General features: G+C 34.9%; 1 protein-coding gene across 2 annotated transcripts in view; it reads left to right on the top strand.

Annotated features, from left to right (window-relative positions):
- Window positions 1-27,321, top strand: part of LOC144449964 (ral GTPase-activating protein subunit alpha-1-like) — a 95,926-nt gene that overhangs the window by 24,997 nt on the left and 43,608 nt on the right. The window contains exons 15-40 of one of the 2 annotated variants that reach the window (XM_078140539.1): window positions 50-172; window positions 1,238-1,628; window positions 4,351-4,557; window positions 5,281-5,382; window positions 5,725-6,072; window positions 6,676-6,911; window positions 7,214-7,312; window positions 8,036-8,191; window positions 8,624-8,752; window positions 9,086-9,211; window positions 10,334-10,501; window positions 12,689-12,799; window positions 12,971-13,039; window positions 13,682-13,807; window positions 14,150-14,342; window positions 15,127-15,200; window positions 15,930-16,133; window positions 17,057-17,204; window positions 17,847-18,004; window positions 18,702-18,883; window positions 19,427-19,534; window positions 20,473-20,544; window positions 20,788-20,911; window positions 23,078-23,230; window positions 24,676-24,834; window positions 25,595-25,722. In XM_078140539.1, coding sequence (XP_077996665.1) covers window positions 50-172; window positions 1,238-1,628; window positions 4,351-4,557; window positions 5,281-5,382; window positions 5,725-6,072; window positions 6,676-6,911; window positions 7,214-7,312; window positions 8,036-8,191; window positions 8,624-8,752; window positions 9,086-9,211; window positions 10,334-10,501; window positions 12,689-12,799; window positions 12,971-13,039; window positions 13,682-13,807; window positions 14,150-14,342; window positions 15,127-15,200; window positions 15,930-16,133; window positions 17,057-17,204; window positions 17,847-18,004; window positions 18,702-18,883; window positions 19,427-19,534; window positions 20,473-20,544; window positions 20,788-20,911; window positions 23,078-23,230; window positions 24,676-24,834; window positions 25,595-25,722 — 4,094 coding nt within the window. Of the gene's footprint in view, window positions 1-49; window positions 173-1,237; window positions 1,629-4,350; window positions 4,558-5,280; window positions 5,383-5,724; window positions 6,073-6,675; window positions 6,912-7,213; window positions 7,313-8,035; window positions 8,192-8,623; window positions 8,753-9,085; window positions 9,212-10,333; window positions 10,502-12,688; window positions 12,800-12,970; window positions 13,040-13,681; window positions 13,808-14,149; window positions 14,343-15,123; window positions 15,201-15,929; window positions 16,134-17,056; window positions 17,205-17,846; window positions 18,005-18,701; window positions 18,884-19,426; window positions 19,535-20,472; window positions 20,545-20,787; window positions 20,912-23,077; window positions 23,231-24,675; window positions 24,835-25,594; window positions 25,723-27,321 lie in introns of both variants that reach the window. The other variant, XM_078140533.1, reaches the window with a different exon arrangement.

The raw sequence follows: 27,321 nt of genomic DNA, 5'->3' as shown, positions 1-27,321 counted from the left end.
TTGTCACACACTATTAAAAAATATTCTTTTATTGACATTTTTTTTGCAGACACTAATTGTTACCTGGATCAAGGCAAACTTAAATGTTGCAATTTCTACAGATCTTTGGAATGAACTACTTAGGGTTTTATCTTCACTGACTCATTGGGAAGAACTTATCAAAGAATGGGCAGTAAGTAGACCGGCTATTATTACATATGTACTAGAGATTACTTGCACTGGTATGTGCACATACTAGTGGTATTTGCACTGCACTGCAATACCGAAAACATTATTGCATACCTGCATGCCAGTGATATTCAAATGAGGATGCAATTGTTCTTCCTAGTTCTACACAAAAATGCGTATTAAATCACAGTGTCATTTTTATGGAAATTAGTTGTTTCGGATAAACAAAATTAATAACAGAACCCCATACTGCGTGAGTGCAAGTGTGGCGTGCTCAGGGGTATGTGCACTTGTGCTTGCAGTGTTTTCTGCTGCACTTTCACTTGCTACGGTCATGAAAATACAAGCACAGAGAACACTGCAAACACAAGTGCAATTATCCTGAGTACGCCACACTTTCACTCACTTGTCATGGGGGTTCTGTCATAGTACTGTACACATGGTGTACCTTGCTTTTAGACACACAGATTTGAATGATATGAGTCTGAGAAATCAGCCTTTAAAATCGCCTTTTGTTCAGCATTTTTATGGAACATTGAGGTTTTATAAAGGCAACAGTAAACATGAAATTACCTCATGGCAGATAGACTGATTGTAGTCATTTTGTCAAGCATCATTTCATGACATCAAACTTGTAAAGGTTTATCACTAAATTAGGAAAAAATCTTTTCAATTTGAATTGTCTTTGTTTGGCTTCTCTTAAGAAGTAAAAATCCTGGAAAATTTGCATTAAACATATGAATGAACCATTTCTAGTGATGTTAAAGTCTTGATCTTGAATGTTCACAGTGAAAAATTTGAACTTGTCACTTCTTGTATTCCTTGCATGTGATATCATCACTGTGAACAAAAAGTAGTGTTTCATATCTAGGAAATGCAGGCTTGATTTTGTATTAAAATTCAATGCAGTCAGATGCAAAGAAAAAGAAGTTAAAAACAAAATGTTCGTACTCAGAAAAAGAATTAAGTATTAAATTGTGTATATATGTAGGCAAATGTTAAACAAAAAAGTGATGAATAGCGGGACTAAAACAAGCCTTAAAATGTTTGCGGTTTTTCACATCTACAGAAAACTATGGAAACACTGACAAGAGTGTTAGCCAAACATGTGTACAACTTGGACCTGGGTGATCTTCCTCTGGACAAACTTAGTGAGCAGAAACAGAAGAGAAGACGTGGTAGACATGGACCTATGCAGAAATCACAAGGACGGCATGAAAGATCTTTCTCTAAAGGCTGGAGTCGCACAGACTCACTCTCACCACACGCACAGGAGGAGTTTGAGAGGTTGAGGCAGAGTATGACAGGCATGGCATCTCATCATCTTGGGAAACGTGGGGAGGGGGAGGGATTCAGACAAAGGAGTGCTACCACAGTAGGGCCAGGTGCATCTCATACTGTTGTTGATGGCGCCACCTCTTCAGCAGCACTTGCAGCAAGGCTAAGGCACAGGTCAACAGGTAGGTTGGCTTTGGCATATACATCAATCACTGCACGCATTTATCAATGTGCGTTGTCTCAGTGTTGGTGCCTTCCCCCGCATGCATATTGCTGTCAAATTTGTGTTGGGCATGTCTGTTTATGCCGTATATATATATGAATTTACAGACCAGGTACAATTTTATTATGTTTTACCTCTTGTTATGCATCATTTCAATTTGTTATTGCTACCATTATGAATGTTACAAAGTCATTTGACATTCAGCAAATTATTTGCATCATACATTTATAGTAAAACATCTCCCACATGTTAAATATCAAAGTATAGAATTACTCGTTTATGGCAAACCATTCCTATGTATGTTAAACACAATTCAAATTTATGCATCCCTACACAAAGCTTGGGTGATTTTCTTTTCGAAAAAAAAAAAATTCAGCTGTACATAAATACATTCCATTTCAAGTGTGTGAACCTGCAGCTTTCCTGCCAAAGTTACAGTTGTCAGTTGATCTCATGTCTGTAATCAAGAATTGATGCTGCTTGTGTAGTTGTAGTAATTATCACATTGAAATTAACCTAAGCCAAATTATGAAAATTGTGTTTTATTTTTCATACTTTTACTTGTCTTATTGCTTTACTTGCATTAAGATTTCATTTAATCAATAATTAGTAATGCTATATTTCAAAATTCCCAGTGTGATGAAATTCAAGATTCTGATATTTGATTTCTATCAGCATATCACATTATTAGATATTGACTTTGCAACAAGACAGTGGGTATTCAATATATATTTACCAGCATCTTTTGATATATAGAAAAGTTACATATATATAACAAAACCTGTGAAACATTTGGATAATTATGTAAATCTTGAAGTATACATCCAAAATATCACAGACAGAATTACATACACGGCCATTTCTTTAACAATTTCCACAGTCTAGATATTCAAAGTTTGTGACTTTACTCTTTCATTTGGCTTATCCAGTGTGACATGCCAGACTGCACTGCTAAGAAGTGTTGCCCCTAACAATGTATTACAGCTATGCTTCTGAATTTACTTCATTAATAAATTCTATCCAAACTAGGCAAAGAATCAATTTATCATGAAATTACTAATGAAACTGTTTCACTATTGGGTAGTATTAAAGTCTGTTGTACTTTATTGTTCAATGTTTCCCTGTCAAGTGGTGCACCTTTTCTGAATTGATTCCCTCTCCTCAGAGCTTCCAGTAGTTCTATGTAGTCCTATTACTAGTACTGTAACATGTAGTTGTGTATATTACATGTTAGATGGGTGAGTGGACAGCTTTCAGGTTAAATTATCTTGATATTCTTATACTAATAAGTAAGTCTTAAATACTAACAAATGTACAAAGGAAGTTATCATGGGTATGACTGCTCTTTACTGAGTATGGAATTGTGGGTAATCTTATGAAATGAGAATTGGAATATCTCATGAGATTTTGTGAGATTTCAATTTCTAATTCTATGAGTGAAATATTTGAATATTTAAACACAGTGTTCAAAACTGCTGTCATACCCATGAACATGACCTTTCAATTTTTTTTTTGACTTTAACTAACTTAGTTTTAACAATTTAAAAGATATTTTGGTGTGGATTTCAGTGGTGCTTTCTGTTACTGTTTGCTGACAATTTCTGTTACTTTTTGCTACTTTACTGGCCTAACTTATTCTAGCTATACTGCATGAGGTCTAGAGAATGCATGCATGCATGTTTTCTGCAAAGCCATATTCAGTATTTAAGCCATAAAGATTCTCAAATGAGAGACAAAAAAAAATAATTTTGACTTCTTATTTATCCAGGAATAGTTTATATAAAACAATAGTTCTGATTGGCTAGCATGATCAGTTGCAGCAAAAGTTAATATAGTACAATAGTTCGGATTGGCTAGCATGATCAGTTGCAGCAAAAGTGTATATAGTACAATAGTTCTGATTGGCTAGCATGATCAGTTGCAGCAAAAGTGTATATAGTACAATAGTTCTGATTGGCTAGCATGATCAGTTGCAGCAAAAGTGTATATAGTACAATAGTTCTGATTGGCTAACATGATCAGTTGCAGCAGTAGTTCATATAGTACAACAGTTCTGATTGGCTAGCATGATAAATTGTTGCAGCTGGTGTAATAATCAATCAAGCAATATCAGACATGATAATAATTTCTGAATTGCATGGAAATAGAAAGAGCAATTTAATGCAATAGATCAAAATTTTATTTATGTTTGCTATTTTGTGATAGCTATATTGTGTTTGATTTAAACATCGGAGAATTACCAAGGCTGTGCTGATATACAATTACAGATGGTGTTTGCAGAGATGGAATTATTTAAAGCAGTACGGAATAATTTGCATAAAGTTAGATTTTACATGTGACCTGGTCAGTTGGTGTTTAGTCATGTATGTATTGAAAAAGTGGTATGTTACATGTATCAGTATCTGTATGTCTTATATCAGGTGATGGTGTTTATTTCGGAAATCAACCACTCATTTTGCATTATTTTGATGGATGTACTTCACAATTATCACATTTTGTATAGCGTACATTACATGTAACATATATGATGCATTCTTCCCAGTAGTAATTGCATAGTCAGTACAGCTTTTGTATCATGTATGTCATAGTCACATAGAATGTCTAAATATGCATGGAAAAACCCACAAGTCACTGACTAAGTGATTGAGATTGACTATAATCTCTTCATTGATTTCATACAGGTGAAGCCCCTCATTTGAATCTGAGGGTGATAGAGGATGGTGTAGGGAGACGGCAATTCATACGACAACAATCTCTCAGCTGTACGGAGCCTGAGGCTTACAAGTACCATACATGTAGTAGTGATGATGATGAATCCAAAATGTCACTGGTAAAGAGTAGTAGTACAGGGGATCTGGTAGCAGATGCAATGGTACTCAGACTGAAAGGTAAGTAGTACTCCACTCAGCACTGTTTGTTAGTAGTAGTACAGGGGATCTGGTAGCAGATACAATGGTACTCAGACTGAAAGGTAAGTAGTACTCTACTCAGAACTGTGTGTTAGTAGTAGTACAGGGGATCTGGTAGCAGATGCAATGGTACTCAGACTGAAAGGTAAGTAGTACTCCACTCAGAACTGTGTGTTAGTAGTAGTACAGGGGATCTGGTAGCAGATGCAATGGTACTCAGACTGAAAGGTAAGTAGTACTCTACTCAGAACTGTGTGTTAGTAGTAGTACCAGGGAGCTGGTAGCAGATACAATGGTACTCAGACTGAAAGGTAAGTAGTACTCCACTCAGAACTGTGTGTTAGTAGTAGTACAGGGGATCTGGTAGCAGATACAATGGTACTCAGACTGAAAGGTAAGTAGTACTCCACTCAGAACTGTGTGTTAGTAGTAGTACAGGGGATCTGGTAGCAGATACAATGGTACTCAGACTGAAAGGTAAGTAGTACTCCACTCAGAGCTGTGTGTTAGTAGTAGTACAGGGGATCTGGTAGCAGATGCAATGGTACTCAGACTGAAAGGTAAGTAGTAAGAAAAGAAACCAAAGATTATTGCCATAGTAAGTCAAACAAACAGAACATGCATTGGCCTATCACTATGTAATGATATATATAGAAATAGACATCAATTTGGAAGTAAAGTTTGCTGTTGTGTTCATTTCAGGTGAAAGTTTCAGTAGTGAAACCAGCAACATTACAACATCTAGTGGTGTTACAGGTTCTACAGCAGCTACAGACTCATTAAGTATTGGAGATATTGTGTCAAGTAAGCCCACTATTCATTATCAATATCAAACCTTAATGGACAATCCCTGTAATAGATATATACAATTATAATGCTTTTCCACTATTATCAGAAATTCCACAATCATGTCTCTGCCATATTATATATGTGTGTCCTGCTAACTCTGGAAATGTGAGACTTTTCTGAACATGCAAGTTTATTTTCAGTCAGAGTTTGTAGCATGACAATGTCATTTGCCAAATTTAGCAGAAGTACAAGTTTGTGATACCATTGCAGTCTATGAATGAATATTTTGTCATTGCCAAATATTTTTGTGGGGAACTCACTACCTCAAATTAATCAATATTTGTATCATTGCTGCAGTGCCAGGAATGCCACGAAGTCTGGCTGCTGTTGAAGATCATGAGTTAGCTAGTTTAGCCACATTAGGTGACTCTGTCAGCTTTGACAGCACAAATCAAGGTGATCACAGTCAAGAACACAGTAATCATGGTGATGATAGTGGAGAACACAGCAACTCTAGCATGTTTGAGATTGGTAGGGTGTCACCACCGATAGATGCTATTGGTAGAGAAAGAGATGAAGAGGAAAAGACATCAAGGTCATCATCAAGGTCACCATCACCAGCCACATTCATGGACATGCAACACAAAGATTCACCAACTCAAGAAAGTCTACAGTTAGAAACTGTAGTAGCAGCTGATGAAATAGGTAAGGTTTTCAAGTCTGAAAGATTCTGGCTTGTTGATGGTAATCCTCACAAAGCAACATATTAGATAATTTAAGTATGATCCATAATATTGTCTTTGCTGCTCTGAAGGAAATACAAATGTACATGTCTTATTTAAATCCTTTTTGCTGTAAGTGGGAGATCACATTTGACACTGACATCACAAATATTTCTTGGCAGAATGAGCAAAAATAGTTTGACCTTTCTGATGACATTGTTCCTTTTTCTTACTAATTGAATTAAATTTGGAGAAAAATTCAAAATTTTAAATAAATGTAATTGACAAGATAAAATTTCTATATTGGCAGATAGTAGCTATGAGTTCCATTTTAAGAGTTGATCAGCCACAGTCAGGCTTGGGTTTGATACTGTAATAAAATAACCACTCATTATCTGTAAGGATAACATGTACAACGTGCATACAAAACCAAGTCTTTGAGTCTAGCATGGATTTACCAGGCTATGCGTGATCTGGAAAATAATCAAGGCAGTATTTTTGAACTAGTCATTTAACATATCAAGTGTTGGTACTATGATTTGTGTTATTGTATTGTTTTAATATTTTGCCATTCATCTCTTTACAGACAGTGGTAATCACAATCATACATACTTGGATGGCACAGATACACTACAAGCATCAGCTGAGATGAACTGTCATGTCATCTTAGGAGGAAGTCGTCAGGGATGGTTACCGGATGTAGCTGTGGTACTATGGAAACGGATGCTAGGTATCTTAGGTGACATCAATGAAATCAAAGATCCAACCATCCATGCCGAAGTGTTTGAGTATCTCTGGGACCTTTGGGTTGCTTTCAGTAAAGTAAGTGTGGATCACGTGATGTGGATTTCACAAGACTTGGTCTGATGGATTGATCTTGTTTTTTTTTAAATTTTGTATAATGTGTGTAGATGTACAGCTAAATTTGGTTTTGTAAAATGTGTGCAGATGTAGAGCAAATTGCGCTGAGTCATACAAATCATTTTGAGAGATTGGCAAAGTTACAGAGAATATACACTGTGCAGTACTACTATACCCAAAAAAACTTGTACTTTGTGTTACTTTGAAAAAAAAATAGTTTGAAAACTTATAAGATTACAATTGTATAATCTTTGTCTTGATAGATGAGAGACAATCTGGGAATATCTGTAGATAACCTGAGTACACCACCTCCACCAAGATTGGTTCCACCTCTAAGGATATTTTCACCATGGTTATTTAAGGTATGGACTCACCATTGAATTGAATTTGAATTTGAATTAATTGGTAAGAACAAGCTATGCTTGATAAACCCCATGTCTATTACTAGGTAACTGTCCAAGTTACTTACCTACAATTGTAGGCAAGGAATTGCATTTCAGTCAATTCAGCTTTCCACATTTTGTATTAGATTGGGAAATGATTTCCTCAGTATCCTGCAAAAAAGTGCAAATAAGAATGTTTCATGTTTCATAGATTAGATAATAGATAAATATGCTGCCACGGGTTGGTTTCCACTAAGCAAATTACACTGTGACTTCTTTATCAGCCCAATTACATTTTCTCATATGTAGTACTACTAGTATGCAATTAAGAAATGTGTAGTGCATTATCATGCAAATAGTGCAGACAAGAATCTATAAAAGAGCTAAATATTTCTGAACAAAAAATTGTCTGACTTTCAAAATGTTTGACTTATGTATAATTGCAATATTGCAAACAGTGAAATAGCCTATCTTCTGTAGTAAAGTTATGAAAGGTTTGTGTTGTTAAACTCATTGAGGACAACATAAAACGTTAGTCAATTCCAATGTATGCTTAGCCTGGTCCAGATATACTTATATTTCATTATCTTCTCATTGCTTTCCTGTCTTATTTCACAAGTATAGTTTACACAAATTACAGCTTTATGTTCAGAGATATAAGTGTAGAATAACAGTTGAGTTGTCTCTGTTCCTATCTTTTAGGCTGTTTCTTTACCCAAAGAATACCATAGAGGGCGCTTGTTAGCTTATAGACTACTATGTGCAATGACTGTGCGACGACATGAGCATGAATTACCAATGGATCACCTTGTACAGTTCTATAGAATACTCCATCATGGATTGGTTGGCACAGATCAGGTATGTTCATGAAAAGACTTCAGCTATATACAGAATTTGTTGTATGTCTTGAGACTTTACAATGTATGGAAATATATCAATGTTGTAAGAGATCCAAATAAAAACCTGTCCTAATATGATACATGTACTATTATTCACTGTACAATATTCATACAGAAAGTCCATTTAGAGGAAAAAACGTCGAAAAGAAAAGAGTGAAACATACATTTTGTGATGATTTCCACAGACCATCATGACAATAACACATATCATGGCTTTCCCTAGTTGTGATTTTGAATTGTGATTTTGAAAAGACCCTTTTCATCAGTAAAAATACTTCTTTGTCATTTATCAAAATAAGACATGTACACTTAGAATCCCTACTTTAAAGTTTACTAAGCTCTTTGTGTTAATGATTTATATGCTTATTGTGCGCTTGTTTGTACTTTACAGGACATAATCAACACAATAGTGCGACACACATCTCCCTTATTCTTCTCCTGCTCCTTACCAGGCAGTACCATGTTAGTATTGGACTACATCCAAGCCACTAATATGATAGTGTCCAGTACAGAACTTGATGTAAGTTCCATACCCATACTGCACTAACAGTCTAGGCACACATAACGTAATCACTGTATACACACTAGCAATATGATAAGTGTCAAGTACAGAATTTCACATAAATGATAGGTCCAAGTCACTAACATGTTAGTTTCCAATACAGAACTTGACATCCATATATGGGAAAACAAAGAAATTGATAAAAATATTTGAAAGTGTCACTTTGAAGAACCAAATCAGAAGAGACAGATTATTACAGACACTTGAAATTTAAGATCTGTGTCACGTCCAGACTAATTAGCTCCTGGATCAAGACTATGTACCATTGACTGCTATTTCTGTCAATTGTAGGCACCACGTGTAGAAGCTATTTCTTTGCTAGGATCTCTGATCTGCTTCCCCAACATGTACTGCAACATGCAAGCATTGCAACCCAACTCATCAGATATCAGTATGATGTCATCCAAAGATCTCAAGGTGGGTACTAGATTCATTTGTATAACATCAGATCTCAAGGTGGGTACTAGATTCATTTCTAAAACTGATATAACATTAGATCTCAAGGTGGGTACTAGATTCATTTGTAAAACTGATATAACATCAGACTGTAATTGCTTCAGTTCAGAACTACATTGTAGATACTTGAGGTAATGAACCAATATTGCTTGGGTATCGTTCTTGAGTTGAAAAATTGTGAAAAGAGAGTATTTTCAGAAAACACACTTGTGGTTTAGTATTGCCATTTCAAAATATGTTCTTTCATATTTAATTTCATTAATATAACAGCTACAATGTTTGCCAGGTACAAGTATTTGTAATGAGGGAAATATTGTAGGAAATATTTGATGTTGACAATGTAGGCTTGATCGTAGTTTTGAATCTTGTGTATGTAAGTAAAGTGAATACATTACTCATTATATGACTAGGAGTAGAAGGCCCAGTTGAATTAGGGTTAAAATGTAGGTGTGAAAAACAGTTGTCAGGTAGAGCTGTAGGAAAAGTCAATAAATGAAAAAGAATAACCCTATGTAATCCTTACAGTGCCGCTGATACAATAGCACTAATGCCAGGACCTGGGATTGAATCATGGGGCTTTAACAGTTGCACTGATACAATAGCACTAATGCCAGGACCTAGGGTTGAATCATGGGGCTTTAACAGTTCCATTGATACAATAGCACTAATGCCAGGACCTGGGATTGAATCATGGGGCTTTAACAGTTCCCCTGATACAATAGCACTAATGCCAGGACCTGGGATTGAATCATGGGACTTTAACAATTGCACTGATACAATAGCACTAATGCCAGGACATGGAATTGAATCATGGGGCTTTAAGAATTGCACTGATACAATAGCACTAATGCCAGGACCTGGAATTGAATCATGGGGCTTTAACAATTGCACTGATACAATAGCACTAATGCCAGGACCTGGAATTGAATCATGGGGCTTTAACAGTTGCACTGATACAATAGCACTAATGCCAGGACCTGGAATTGAATCATGGGACTTTATTGATACAATAGCACTAATGCCAGGACCTGGGATTGAATCATGGGGCTTTAACAGTTGCACTGTCACTGTTCTCTACAACAGGACCATATCATCAGCATTTTATTGAAGGCAGGCAGGAAAGAACCTCACTTTGAAGCACGCTGTGTTGCATTGAGTTTACTTGGAATGTTTGTATATGAAGAAGTTATACATGGTACCTACCACAGTAGACTCAAAGAAGCCATTAATGTGTTGCTGGCAACTATTAAGGTGAGCGAATACAACCTGCTTGTGAAGGAGAGTCAAGATTGTTGTCATTTGTTTGTCAGACATCGGGTATTGTATATTGGTACATACGAATCATTTCAAATGTAGTCGTAGTCATATATATATGTACAATGTGTTGTGTTTCATAGTGTGTCAAATCAATCACTTGTGTCAAAGATGTGATCCTTCACCGAAAGAAAATTCCAAGTTGAAAAACTGTATCAACCAATCATCAAAATTCATACCTGCATAAAATAAACACTGAAGATACTTTTGAAATATTTAGATAAAAATGGACATTTTATCTTAGTATCTACCGTTTATCTACCGTTGCAAAGGTGAAATAAATAAATAAATAAATAGATAGATAAATAAATAAATACATGTACCATGGAAAGTATTGTAGTGATGGAATTTATAAACACACACTTCCTAGCGGAATAGCTACATTGTCTGCTGTCAGTTTTCAAAATCTTCAAACTTGATGCTTATTTTATACAACTTCAGACATTAAAATACAATACCTGTATAAAATTCAACTGGACAGATAATATTTATTATTGGATTTAACTTGTCAATTATTTATCTTTTATTTAGTTATTAAGGTTTTTTTTGTTTACTTTGATTGTGATTTTTGTTTAAATATGTAATTCTTTTTTCTTTCTCTAGATATGTTTTGCTGTGTGTTGTGTTAAACTTTCCTTTAATGATTTTCTCTAAATTCATTCAGATTTTTTTCTCCTCCAGTTTCCTCTGTATTCCATCATCTCCGATCTGATAATACTAAGAATTAACATTGCCTTCTTTAACCCCATTAAATCATAAAATTAACGATAAAAATACAGTAAAATGGTCAATATAAAAAAGATTTCTGACATAATGTGTGTGATATGGATGACAGACAACTTCAAAATTCAAATCATAATCATTGTCATCATAAAATAGAGAAAAGACAAGTATTAATTAAAATGCACATTTCAGAATCCTGCCAAAGCACCATTTCCCGTAGTGTCGGCATTGTCCTTTCCATTTCATATTCATTTCATACCAAATTTTTAAGGAAAGTTGTATCTAAAAATTGAACAAAACTAGAAAAAACAACACTTGTTCATTTCATGCTCATTCTCAGTAAGAATTTGTAGAAGAAAGAAACATATTTTGTTCATTTCATGTTCATTACATTTGTCTTAATTCATTGTTTGTTAAACCATAGAAAAGACAAAGGGGAAGTTTTATGTTGTTATTTTCTTTTCTCCTTAGGGGCTTAAATATTCTGAAGACAACTTTCAAAGTGGGAATGTTCAAAGAAAGTCTCTTCCAAACGTGAGAACAAAACTTCACAGACAAAAAAAATGCTAATGTGGTAAAATAAGCATATACTAAAAAATTTGTAATTAAAGCTATGAAGTTTATATAAATGTTGACAACTAACTATTTAAAACAAGTAAAATGTTCTCCGCTTGATAAATTTGTGAAAATTGTTGATAATTTCTAAACTTAAAAAAAATGATAAAACGTAAATCAAATCATAGACCCTCCACCAACGGAGGGTCTATGATCAAATACAAAGATAAAGTGTTGTGATCATGAGTTAGTAAAGTCTAGGTATATGTTGCTGGAAAAGAGTTCTGATAGTTTGTCCTTAGAGGCTTTCATTGCACTTCATAATATTTGATATGACAAGGGAAGGACACACCGAGTCGCGATCATGCTAGACATTTCAAATACACTAGTATTATAACCATACTGAGGCTGTACCATGTCAAAATTGTAAATCTATGAAAAATGTTGCAGCCATGTTAAATCAAATTCCTGTGGTACCAATTGTAAATCATTTGAACAATCCATGAAATGTAAATTAAAACAGATGTTTTAGCTCATTGTCATTTGTTGACATGTCTGTAACAGCTTTTGAAACACCTGTGGTACTATACCATTTGGCAAGGAAGAAAAGCCACAATTTGTGACAAAGAAAGTCAGAAATGATCCAAAACCGAAACATAATCTTATAAAGAGAACCATAAGGTCAAAATTTGTTGTAACATCACTCACAGTATTTCTCAATTCAGTTATGGAGGTGACTTTACATACTCTTGATAATCTAGCACTTTGTCTAAGTATCCTGGTGTATCAGAGTGGAGAGATGAAGAGATCTAACTCATCATTACCCTCTATTCTTTGTATTTGTAGTTCTCCAACAAAGCTGTAGCTCAGGTAGCTTCTGATATGTTGTTGTTACTCTGTTATGAAGCAAAGAAAATTAGATTTAATCAACCAGAAATGCCAAAGAAAATTATTGAGGTAAGTAGTAGAAATTATCAATGATGTTTTATGGGCCATAACTTTCCAAGAAGAGGCCAGTTAATAGTGTTGGTAACACTTTATATGACAATAATGTGTGAGGGAAAAGACTTGTGGATCATGAAGCTTTCAGTATTTAAATGTAACTTTGTTTTTTGCACCCAATAACAGGTCATAGCTCTGACTATCTTGAATCTCCTACCAAGCACTGAGGCATCTCATAATGAAGATGATAAGAAGGTAAGACATATCACCAACTGAAGTATCTGTTAAGAAATTATACTCTTGAAAGGAAAGGTGATTATTTTGTACAGTTTCCAAATCAGCAGTGCTGAACAATAAGTTTTATGATAAAGCCTTATTTGCTGACTGTATACAATTTGCCTTAACCCCATGTTAAGTTGCAAACAAACATGTCCATACGAAAAAAGTGATGTAGCAAGGGGTATTTGGAATATCAATGCATTGACCATTTAGAGAGGTGACAGGTGTATGCCTAGTAGCTGGTGTTCATTATGTACAACACTTGTCACTCTTTAGCATTTAGAAAGATTAGACAAACCCTATCAATTTATATGGCAAAAGTGATAAGATTGTCTAACTGCTCATTTTGTAACAACAACATGTAAACAAACAAAGAATGATAGAAAAGAAATCTTGGCACCATATTGTTACATGTACCAAAAATCAAAAGTGATCCAGTGTGTAGAGTATAACAAGTTAGACTCAAAGAGACTCATTTATGAATGTAAGATGTAAGTAAATATAGCATGTCATCCCAACCATTGCACAATATAATGTGTATGGTTTTAGTTTGTTCTAAAAGAGAGGATATGAACAAAAGTCGATGAAAATGACTTGAAACGTTGTGATTTATTGCAGTTACTGGTGTCTTTGATGTTTTGTATGTTTGAATGGTGCATGGCCCTACCTATCAGTGTGTTAAATGAACCAGTAGAGAACAAGTCAGATAAAGAAAACAAACCTCTTCTTGCAACAGTGTTCAGGGTAAGTATTGAACTATACAATGTTATCATAGTACATCATGATCCCTTGCCACCACCTGTGATTCGGTGTGTCATGTTATGGTCAAGGCAGAGGGACAAAGGAAAACTCTAGTTTGGTGATAAACCCACTGATTGAAAAGAAGTGAAAGTATTCCAATATCTGGAGTTGAATGTCAATGTGTAAGAAAATAGCGGTCAACAATCCATTTATGTGTTAATGTATTAGATGAGAATTGGTGTCTAATTTGGAAGCTGTGTGTCACTTTTCAACAACTTGTGTTGCGCACACACACTTTGTGTAAATCTGAGTGTCCAACTCTGATCTTTGTCATCAAATTAACAGGTGCTACAAGCAGCTGCACAAGGAGTGAACTCACAACATAGACAGACACCTTTCAACTTCTCAGACATTGCATCTAATGACTACGATCCACATGTACATATTGATAATATCAGAGAGAATTTATTGTATGGTAGTGGACCTAACACACCCAGGACACCTATACAACTTGAAGGTGTAGAAGATATAGATGAAGGTAAGTAGTATTTTACTACTTAAAAGTTACTTCATTGCTGCCTTTCATTCATTCTTATCCTGCTGCACAGGGGTGGGGGTGGGGTGGGAGTGGGGAAGGGGGTGGGTGGGGCTTATTAACCCTTTCATGACTAGAGACGAGTTTTAAATAATATGGGGACCCAATTTATATGAATATTTTCATAATTACAATAATATTACTTTATTAGGAAGTAACATTTCTTTATTTCCAGTCTAAAATGAAGTTGATATATGCCAAAAACTTACATAAAACAAGAATTTTGTCCAAACAATTTTGGCGGGAATGTTTTCAGTATTGAAGGGGTTAAACTACAGCTATACCTCATCAGAATGTTTTACATATGCATGTGGCAAAATCTGACATATTCAGTCACTTTGGGATTGCCATCATTAGTAGATATCAATAGTGATTACAAGTAGGTGGTTATCAATCTGTACATTTCATTGTTGATTTCAAAGTAAGTGAAACTTAGCAAAGTCATATGACACCGTAGTTACAATAGCAGTGATAGTATGCCTCAACATTTAATGTACAAGCGTGGTAAATCAGGGGAACATTCGGGTACATTTCATCATCATTTTTGTCAGTTATCTATCGACAAATAATAACAAACTTGGACACACACTGCAAATTTACAGTAACATTGAAACACTATGATTCTGTGAATGTAGGGGAGACAGACAGCGATGTTTTATTTGTACAACTTTTCAGTTCTTTTCTCGTGAAAAATACTCATTTCCATCTTGTCTTTTCTCAACAGAAGATTCCCTTTTAGCCCCAATTATCAGTGATTTTCACAGAAGATCACCAGATGTGATGAGACTAGCTGCCAAGACAGTAAGTATTATAGTTTAATCATAGACAATGGAGCAGTCATCTACACTGTCTATGGTTGAATGGATATAATGAGCAGTAGTGAATCTTACATTATTATCTCATTTCTACAACTCATCAACATCATATAGATGATCAAATACTGTCATGTTAGAGTGAATAGCAAACAGTAGATCACATTCAGGACATAGAAGGTGTCAATGAAATAGCTGTCAGCTGATAAAATTCTTATCAAGTGTGTTGTGGCAGTGATGCTGAAAATCTGGAGTTAGGGCTGGTACCTAGAAGTAATAATGATTATGCTTAGCCTTGAACTGTTTCTGTTATTAAACCTGTAGTTGACAGCAATACAATCACCTATAGTTGTCTGTATTGGATGCATCGCAAATATTTTCTTGAAATTATAAGTGGTTCAAAGACTTGGAATTTATGTCTAAAGTATTGTAAATTTCATCATCTGAGAATAACATTGCACTCACACACACCCACACACACACACACACACACACAGACAGACAGACACGCACACACACACACAGACAGACACACAAACACACACACACACATATACATGCCCGCACACACCATGTTATAGGAATATGTTGCTACCATTGTTCCATGAATTTCAGGGTACCATTTTTCAACTACAGGAACACACAAACATTTTGTGACTGACAATTATAAACATTGTACTTTATTATAAATTGCATCACTCCATTTGTTTATTTTCAGGTGATGTCTCATTTACTAAGTCATCTAGGACATTTTCCTCTAGGATGTGGACCATCAAGAATTAACACATTAGTTAGTGAATACCATGATAATCCAAGTACTGAAGTAGATGAACTTTCAACAGAGCTTTTTTCTTCTCCGAATGTACAGTTTTTTGTTTGTAATAATTCTTTCTTGATGTCATATGTGGAAATTCCAGCTGAGGTAAGATTTTGTGTCCTTATATGTCACATTGAATTTTGTCATACTTCATACTTCATAATTGAAAGGAATTCATATATGTGTGTTTTTTTCTCTTTGTAAACATAAATCAGTATCGTCAAGCTCAACATCAAATTTACACAATAAATCTGGCGAGATAAAATGTTCTTGGTTAAAAAAAATAGGTTGACTAAAAGCTGTTGTTTCAGAATTAACCCTTCATGACTTCATTGCGATTCTAAGTCCTCACACTTTTAAAATTGTATGGGAAAGACATTATGAGTAAGAATAATACATTGTATACATATTTACATGCACAATAAGAAGTTCTTGACATACCTACAACTGTTTTTCCACATTGTTATATGACAATAAAGACTATCCTATATTTATTGATGACAAAAAATTGTAATTGTAAAGTTCTCAAATAACAGACCCTTCCCACCTATCCCTGCTATTCTTGAAAATTGCTGTCTTATCCAAACCATTGCTGCCAACCAACCCCTCATTGGGAACACTTCCTGCATATAAGTTCATTATTACAATGCTTTTTTCAGAATTTAATAATTTACAATATTTTTTTCATGAAAGAGTGGCAATCTGAAGATGGAGATTATTGTGTATATATATTATTTATTTGCCAGAGGTCGAAAAAACATTTTACATATCAAGTGAGGAAAATGAAATAATCAAGTAATCACATCGCCAATGAGAAAAAAAAAAGTATATATAAAAGAATAACTTGAACTTCGGCTGGACCACAAAAATAGTTTGTTCAAACTAGTCGAGTTCGAGGCCCAAGGAAAACATATAATGCCTGTAGTAATGGTAGATTGTAATGCCAATTCATGAATTTCATCAACATGTGCTTGGGTAGATAATAGTGTTTATAAATGTTTTGTTGTTTACTGTGTGATTGCCTACAGCTGGATGCTCCTGGTGGTGGTGTGACAGCAGGTCTGACAACAGCCAAGACTCAGAGTAGAGTAGTTTTGAGAGATCTATGTGGTAAATTTGTATGGGATTCAGCCATATTATATGGACCACCTGAATGTGCAATATATCCTTACCCAGGTCAGTTGCTCCTTGCTCCTAAAGCTGTTTTTGATCACAGTATGACTTGTGTTGTATTAGTACATTTAACAAGACACACATCTGTTGTTGGGTAGAAATCTGTGTTCATTTGTTAGAGGAAAGAGGAAAACTATTTCAGATATTTCCTTGTGTGTGGACCTCTCGGTTGGTGTGTGTGTCTGTGTGTGTGTCTGTATGTATGTATGTGTGTATGTGTGTCTGTGTCTGTATGTATGTATGTATGTATGTATGTATGTATGTATGTATGTATGTATGTATGTATGTATGTATGTATGTATGTATGTATGTATGTATGTATGTATGTATGTATGTATGTATGTATGTATGTATGTGTGTCTGTCTGTGTGTGTGTGTGTGTGTGTGTGTGTGTGTGTGTGTGTGTGTGTGTGTGTGTAATGCTCCTATGTCTGTCGATCTGTCTAGCTGTATCTGTGTGAGCATGCATATAAATATATGGCTGGTTACAATTTTGAAGACAAAGATCTAGTGTATTAAAGTATGGAATGATTAATTCTTGATATTTAGTAATGTTTCAGATATAAATTATTGTAAGAGTACTTCCTAATTTCCTATCACAAGATCACAATTGTATTCAGTAGATGGTTTATTACTTGTTTTCAGATTTAATGGGTAGATTTAATATCAATAACAATGCTAACACATCAAGTGATGTATTTGATGATAACACAGACCAAAGAACACACGAAAACTTAGTAAGACAAAGAAGTAAACTTCCATCCTGGGAAGAGTCTGAAGAGAATCAAGATGTGCTGGATGAGGTACGTGATTGATATCTTGTCTCTTTATTCAGTATCAAGTTTAGGATTTACCAAAAATGAAGCAAGAAGTTTCATCCCTCCAGATTTACACCGATGTTGTGGCAGAATCCTTCTCTCTGTCAACAAACTGTAATGAAGTGTGTGATTTTGTTTGGTGAGATTACGTACTAGGACTATACACTATGTTATTACAGTAGTTTACTTGTTGACAATAAGTAATACTAATAGTGATTGAACATGTCATTACTGTTAAAATGATCAAACAGATGTAAGACTTTGATTCTGTGGTTTTAATAATGTGGCGTGAATTTAGTATTTAAAGTGTTGTAATGTGAGACTTACAGCAGTGCATGATGGGTGATGTAAAGTGTGGTGTATTGTAAGGAAGGGATGTAAACACAGTAACAAATTGTGTATATTAATTATGAATGAAGCTTACATACCCAAGTACTGATATGATGTCTAGCCCTGGTTGACGTGAATATTTTTACTGGTTGAAGAAAATTTGATACAATCTTTTAATATTTTCTCAAATTATTTTTCTTGGAAAGTACATGTTATAATTCTTCATATTTAATTGAAAAAGGAATGAATTTATGTAGATAGTGTTTGGATCACTTTTAGTGAATACATAAAAGGCACTTGGTTTTTGAAAATTTATAATTCTCAGCTTTCCATGTTTATGTTGCATTGATAGCTTCTACAGTACATTGGTCATACCAGTAATGAGTGTTTACAGAAACCAGGAAGACCATTGAATATTGCAGCTACTCCTCCTGAGGAGATCACCCCTCAGATGGAGAAATCTGTCAAGTCATCACTTCTAAGGCAATTTGAGAGTGAAGAGATTTATGTACATCACCATGGCATGGACTGTGGGTAAGATCTTGTATACATTTATGTATGTGTCATTAGGAACAAGGTTGTAGATGAAAACTTTCCTGTAGTCCTTAGTCCCAAAATAAGCATACAACACTTCACTAGATTTACCACCAACCAATGAATTGTTTATTTATTTATTTATTTATTTATTTATTTATTTATCGGATAACCAACAGGAGCTAGTCCCATTTATAGGCTCCTTTGGTTCAGTGTTAGTGCAGGAGGAAACCAGGGTACCTGGGGAAAACTTGCGTTGTACGGCAGAGTCAAAATGAATGACACTCTTCTTACTTACAGCGTGGTAAATTTTAATCAAACCCTGAATGGGTTTGAACTCCAACCGCAGTGTTAAAAGTCAACCACTCAGCCACCGACAACCCAGATTGTTACAAATGTTGTTCAACCATAAGTGAATGTTTTCCAAAATTTGACATTGATCTATTGTGTAAGAAAATCAGGTAAAAGTTCCCCCAACATAGGCGAAAAAGTGAGATTCAATTTATTAAACAATCAACTTTTATGACTTTGTGTGTTACACAGAATGGTATCCAAACCTCAACAGCCGTGGCCTCACAATGACCCAGCTTCACCTTTTTACATCTGTCGTCTGATGTTGAGTCAGCTTGGTATGATGGCCTGGGAGAAAAGGTAACATTATATCCTGCTTTGTTTTGCCATTATAGTGTTAGCTGCCATAGATAGTTTTCTTTCTTTTGTCATTACTAATGTTGTACATATCTATACATTTCATACCATAAAGAGCAGTACTGTTTGGATACACAAAGAAGTCAAACCTCAACAATGAGAACACCCATAAAAATGTGTTCGAATAGTGATTCTTTTCTAAATGTCAACCAGTAGATGTTGATGTGGTAGTAAATAAAGATACAATACAATACCATCGTAATAAAACATAGCTTTATTATCGCTAAAGTAGGTCATTTTTGTGCGATAGTGAAATAAAACCAGACACAGTAAAAACAAATTACACATTTAAGAAAAAATCCAATAAACAGAATTTGTAATTAAATAATAAAACATTTAACGCTACCAAAGAAAGCTGGGAATAGAGACATAAATTCCAATGTTGGTACAAAATGTACATAATAAATTCTACTATAAGTTAGATTTATAGTGTTGATGTCAAGTTCTCTGGAATATTTTATTATCACTGGATTTTTATTTTCAAGGATTTTTGTGAAAATAATATGTTGGTATGAATTCATTTTTTGCATGTACATATTTCTGTATGTTAATGTGTAGTGAAATCATTCTTTGATTTGTGATTGGGATTGCTATTAAATCTATTTTATAATTTCTTGTCTTAAAGTGGCACTAGTTGTAACCAGAATGTTTTTTGAGCACAATATCGTACACCCTGAACACTATTGAATCACCTGTGAGTAAATTTATGTGCAGTTGTGTACATTAGTAATTTACTATCACAGACCGATTCATTAATCGTTTTGCATCTTTCTTTTCAATTAATTATCCACCTCTGTATAGCTTAGTTTAGTTTCAGAAGAAACTTCAATGTCTGTGTTTTAACCAAATTTTTTTTATCTCTATACCCCATAACATTCTAGGGCAAATTTTGATCTGCTGAAGAAGAATGACAAATTGATGAGAGAATTGAAGAATCTGGACTCACAGTTGTGGTAAGTTGAATGATCCAGTACAGAGATAGACTTGGGTGATTTGTTGACTATGTTTCATTTCTGTCAACTGTATTTGTCATTTAAGATCTCTTATCCTCTTATGGGATCACCTTGTTTCTTAAGAACCTACATACATCTTGTGGTGTTATATTTGTATAGTTCCCACCCACACAACAGAGACATTGATCTTGATAATCCATCTTTGGTATTTATTGCCGGGATTCTTCTGTTGTGATATTTCAGCCGTGAAACACACAAGATAGCAGTGCTATATGTAGCTGAAGGCCAGGAAGACAAGAATTCAGTGTTGAGTAATAGTGGGGGAAGTGAAGCCTATGAAAATTTCCTAGCTGGCTTGGCATGGGAGGTAAGTCAGTACTTTGAATGTAGTTGGAGTTTGTATAAATTCTCCTTTTATATCAACATCATATAATGATATCCTAGTGGTAACATTATTGGAAGCAGGCCCATTGCCCCCTGGTCCGTTGCCCTCCAGCCTTTTGCCCCCCTAACCTCCAACTGAATCAAAAGCACTTTTAGTATTTTTAAGTTTAGTTTTACGTGATATAATTTCTCAATTATCTCTCAGTTCTTAGAAATGACTTGTTCTGTTTGTCCGTCCCCCAAGGAAATTTTGTCTTCAATGCCATGGATACTTTACCGCAAATTGTGTAAGAGACTATAGTTCTAATTTTGGGTGTCATTACATGAAGGAAGTGATGTGTTCACAAATAAAGAGCATAACAAAAATCAGTCTGCACCTTGTCCCTTGGCTAAAGGATTTGCCGTTGACAGTAACAAATTTCTTTAAAGTAAAGAAGCATTCTATCTAATCAGTTTTCTTTGATAAGAGTATAGCATGTTAACTTTATCAGCATGAGAGGTGATATGTTGGCAATACAATGACTCTCTTAGCAATACGAACTGCCATGGCATAGGTGTTAACCTCGGCGTAAACATGACGACACCTTTGTGCCAACAAATTACACCTAATTTGTTCTAATGTTCACCACCTGACAGACAGTCTTTGAAATTCAACAGTATTACAGTACTAGATTCAATAACCTCAAAGAATCTTACATGTAAAAGATTCCTTTGAATTAACCAATGTGATCAATAACTTGACTTCAAGTCACTCTTATGTACATTCATGATCAATCCAACTTGAAAATGTGGAATATATTGTGGGGGGGGGGGGGGGGGGCAAAAGGCGTAGGCAGCCATGATAACAGTGACACTATTAATTAAAAAATGTAAAAATCCAAAATAAATACCCAATCCTCATCCATGTGGCCACTTTAACAACAAAATGAAAATACTTGTCCAGTTCTTTGTAGATGCAAGCTTTGCTGTAGATAGTGTTTATGTAAAAAGATACTGCTTTCGTTATTTTCATATACAACTTACAAGCCATGACTTAGCAATCAAAATGAAAATACTTGTTCAGTTCTTCTAACATGGAAACCTTAATATTGTGTTAAAAACTGAGAATACAACATCAGTTTGTATCATAATGTAAGCCATAATGTAGCATTGAAACTCTGAAAGGATTAATATGGACATATGGACATTGTTGGTTATCAAGAGATTGATCTTTCTTCAGATCTACATTTCCCCAATCGGATTAAAATCTGATGTTGTGAACTCGCCACAACTTCTTTATTTACTTCCTACTTTTATTGTCATTTGTTCTTTTTTGTTCTGTGAGCACCTGATACCTATATCTGATACAATACTATAGGAGTTCTCATATGAATCTCATACTTGCATGTAGCCAACCAAATCCGTCTTACAATATAACACTCAATGTTCGAAACTAACACAAAGAGAACCACCAAACAATTACATTGGTGTTTGCTCTCGAGCTATTTTTAAACAGAGCATTCTGAAGTATTGTTTGTTGTTGTTTGTTTGTTTGTTTGTTTGTTTGTTTGACTTTATTTAAACTCGATAAATTGTTGAGCCAAAGGCTCTTCTAACACAATGTCGAGTAAGGGAAATTTACAATATTTACATTACATATACAGAAAAATAAATGATGACAAATTGTACCCATATGTTTCAGCGTATTACATATTCTCACTCATCGAGTAAATCCATTTGGTGCTCACATTGTGTATGAGAATTCCTATAGTATTGTGTCAGATGTAGATAAAGGTGCTCACAGAACAAAAAAGAACAAAAGTAAGAAGTACATAAGAAATTGTGCCAAGTTTACTCCATCAGATTTTAATCAGATTGACATTGTCCTATCTTTGTTTAAGAATTATACAATTATCCTCTTACAATTTTCTATTCCATTTATCAATTGATGTAATTCAAGAATGTGGCTTTCACAAAGCGTTGCTTTGCACAGCTCCCATTCATCTTGAAATTCTTATACTTGTGTCAAAGTTTTCACAAGTGTTATACACTCCTCAATGAAGCAACAATGTTAATTACTGAACTTAAATATTTAGAGAAGAATTTGCCAGTGTTTGTGTCTGAAGAAAGTTCTTCTTTTAAAACGTATGTGTGATTTGACATTTGCTAGGTTGATTTGTCCACTCATACTGGTTTTATGGGAGGACTTCAGAAGAATAAAAGTACAGGAGACACAGCACCATTCTATTCTACTTCAGCAGCTGAAGTGATTTTCCATGTTGCAACTAGGATGCCAACATCCCCAGATGATCTCACAATAAAGGTAGGTAGTGTAAATCTCCTGTTAAACATGCAAAGGGCATTTTTATCACTTCAGACAGAAAAGGAACTTGGTATGTCTGTTTCAGTTAAAGGTTTATGTTTCCTTCAGAAGAAGAAATTGACAATGCTTGAAATACAGCATCAATATGGACATGATTGAAAATTTAACATCTTTCAAGCTAAATTTACGCCTTTTTATCATCGTTATTATCATGATACACTGTGAATATGGATACACTATGTTTTCCAAGATACTACGTCACTGCATTGCAAAGCAGGAAATTACTGATTTTGTGAGATGTGGGTTATACTGCCCTCTATTGACAAATTTTGGCAATGCTACAGCAACAGGTTTCATGTAATATGTCAGGTGTTTTGATATCCAAAACTGCATATCAACCTGGTTAAGTGAGTGTGTACTCTATTTCATTGCACTCAAAGATTCTACAATTTGATATCTACTTTTACACTATTGAGTTGTACTTGTTCATGATAGGGAAATTTTGAAGAAAAAATATGAAATTCTGGAGAATAGCTTCATTGTGTAATCAGAGTTGTATATTGTGTTGGGTATGTCTCAGTGACAAATAGCACAACCTTTCATTTTGTGTAAAAAAAATGTCGATTCAAAACGAGGAATGGAACAAATCAATTTTTTTCTGAAAATTTAACAGTGCGTGATTATTACTAATTATGGAAGGTGAAAACATCTCCCTCTAGTGATGAAGCTTGATCAATGTTTGTTATTGCACTACATAGTGATCTCTCCATGGTCATTTCTCAAATTAATATTTTCAAATTGGGCTCACAGATGGTTTATAGTGCATTTCTGTATTTGTAAAAGAACACTTGCTTGAAAGCTAAGGAATGGACAATGCCCTAAGACTGTAACCTTGAGTGGCTTGATTTTCAGTTGTATTCAAGTGTGTGCATGCATTAACCCTAATGAAACAAGATGCCAACAAATTCTATTATACTTTAAGATAATTTTATGATATTCTTGTTGTGAAACTCACAACTAAAAGAGACAGGGATTCAGGTATTGAAATAAACAAGGTTTTTTATTTTGGGGTAAAAAACATGAACAGCATGAATGAATATTTTTATCCCCATTAAGGCTGTGAATGGTAGATATTTTTAAGAGCCTGGGGTAGTCAAAATGCCAGCTGTCACCATGAACTTCAAAGAACATTTTGATATACCTAACCTAGCTTGCCTTGAACTGAGCCACGACTAGAGACTTCAGTGTTGATAGAATAGAAATTAATCAAAAGAAAATAATTTGATGTGTGATTTGCTCCTATATTGGAATTAAATCAGGTATGTTGGCACGGAAATCACGACGAGTACGCCAACTAAATTTTGTGTAATATTATTAGCCAACACTACTGAAGGAGATTAATACCAGCACAGACACATGCTGATGTACAGTTTTTCATTTGATAGTTACGTCACCTTGGGAACGATGAAGTTCATATTGTATGGTCAGAACACTCGCGTGACTACCGAAGGGGTATTATCGCAACAGAGTTTGGTGATGTACTTATCTGTATATACCCTCTCCCAAATCAGCTTTATCGAATACAAATCCAGAGAAAACCAGAGGTAAATAAATATCTTTAAAAATTAGATTGGTCATTGTAGCTCCTAATGATATGTGATTTATGAAAACAACCAGAAGTGTTCTAAATCAGAAATACTTGTGTTTGGTAAGAGATTCATCTGAAAACATTCTCCTCAAAGGTGAATATCACGTGTGTAAAACCTACCAAAACAAGAAATTTAATTTAATCAGTGAAATAGAGAGATGAAAAATTGATGTGTAAGTCGAGTGATTGTAGTTTGTCTCATGTCATGTATATGATATCAAATCAAGAGACTGTAAGCTGTACTCTTACATAGTTTCCAGATATTTTTAATCCATGCTGAATTCTAGCATTAAAACATGATGAATTTTTCAGCAATTTTTGATCAGGGTTGTTGTATTCTGTTTTCATTGCAAGTATTTATGTGATTACCAATGTATTGTGCAGTGGCAGAATCAGTTATATATATTCAGTACTGTTTTCAATTATGTCAGTGTGTTTGTATGGTTTCTGTAAAACTCAAAGTTCATCCGTATGTTGATTGTATTGAAGCAGACGATTCACAGAGAGATTATTATATCAAATGCGTAGACATGCTGCTGTGTGTGCCACAGATATGATAGATTTGTAAAGTTATTATTTCAAATCAAGTGTTTGCATTACAGTAATAGTATACAGGGAATATAGACATGAGAAAGGTACATTTTATGGCCCTGCACCATTTATTTAGCACTTGTATTCTGAGTATGCTCTTCTCCCTTGAATGTCATTATCAACAGGTGCCATATTTTGGACCATTATTTGATGGTGCTATAGTTGATCACAGAGTACTGCCTGGCCTGGTCAGGGCAACCGCTATCAATGCAAGTCGTGTCAAGAGATCTGCCATTCCATTGTACCAAAAATTGTATCCTTTCCTCTGTGTGTGTGTGTGTGTGTGTGTGTGTGTGTGTGTGTGTGTGTGTGTGTGCATGTGTGTGTGTGTGTGTGTGTGTGTGTGTGTGTGCACGCACATGTGCGCATGCATGTGTGTGTAGGGATGGTTCTCTCTGTGTGTGTGTGTGTGTGTGTGTGTGTGTGTGTGTGTGTGTGTGTGTGTGTGTGCATGAATATGTATGTGTTTGGATATTGTGTTGATTAGTATATTATATATGTGTGCTAGTACTTTCTAGAATGTTGATGTATTCTATGGGTGTGTTCTACCTGCAAGTCATTTTGTGTCATGGTGTATGTATGCCGACAAGAAGCGGAATAAACAAAATGATTAAACATCATATACCTGAAGCTAATGGTTATCCATAGTTCTATCCATGTTTACCTACCAGTGATACTTGAAAAGAAGAAAAGGAAAAAAGTCAAGTAAAGGTAGGACCATCCATCTGATTAATATAAGTAGAATAAAATATACATCTTAGGTGCCGCTACATATCTACAAAGTCTATTTTATTAAAAACTATGATTGGAGAATCTGTCTTTATTACCTTATACAATTAAAATTGAATTGTCAACAATTCATAGTGAAGGGAAAACAAAGGAAGAAATTTGATGTTCTTGAACTGTTTACTGCAGTGTTTCCACTGATACTGCAGTGTTTCCACTGATACTGCACTGTTTCCTCTGATACTGCAGTGTTTCTCACTGATACTGCAGTGTTTCTCACTGATACTGCAGTGTTTCTCACTGATACTGCAGTGTTTCTCACTGATACTGCAGTGTTTCTCACTGATACTGCAGTGTTTCTCACTGATACTGCAGTGTTTCTCACTGATACTGCAGTGTTTCTCACTGATACTGCAGTGTTTCTCACTGATACTGCAGTGTTTCTCACTGATACTGCAGTGTTTCTCACTGCTCTTTTCAGTGAAATGTTATTAGAGAATAGATTCTGAAAAAATGAATGAGTGCGCTGATAAAAACTGTAGAGGCCTGAAAATTATATAATTGTATGTATTGTTTACGAGATCAAATGTTTTGAAAATTCGACTTTACATATTTTGCTGTATAATTGTAGTGACACATTTCCCAAATGTGGCAAAAGGGGAATAGATTTGAAGAATTAGTGAGATTTTTATACTAAAAAGGGGTGTACAGTTAAAACTATATATAGGAAGGCTTGCGTGTGTCGGTATCTGATATAAATTTCTTTGTGTTCTGAGTGCCCTATGGCAGGGAAAGAGACAGAGGCAGAACTATTCTTTGGCAGGCAAATAGGCACATGTACCATCTGTTCAACAGTTAGGTGTCCAGGTCGTACACAGTTGATGTACTTTTTATCAGTTCACTCTAACCAGTACAGGTTGATGATATTAGAGTGTTCACCTATTCCAGTGGGGTTTCCATTGATGATATTAGAGTGTTCACCTATTCCAGTGGGGTTTTCCATTGATGATATTAGAGTGTTCACCTATTCCAGTGGGGTTTTCCATTGTTGATATTAGAGTGTTCACCTATTCCAGTGGGGTTTTCCATTGATGATATTAGAGTGTTCACCTATTCCAGTGGGGTT

Source organism: Glandiceps talaboti, chromosome 2 (genome assembly GCF_964340395.1).
Source record: "Glandiceps talaboti chromosome 2, keGlaTala1.1, whole genome shotgun sequence".
Classification (NCBI taxonomy): domain Eukaryota; kingdom Metazoa; phylum Hemichordata; class Enteropneusta; family Spengelidae; genus Glandiceps; species Glandiceps talaboti.
The sequence above is the reverse complement of the archived record's forward strand: the minus strand, read 5'-3'. Positions and strand labels throughout refer to the sequence as shown.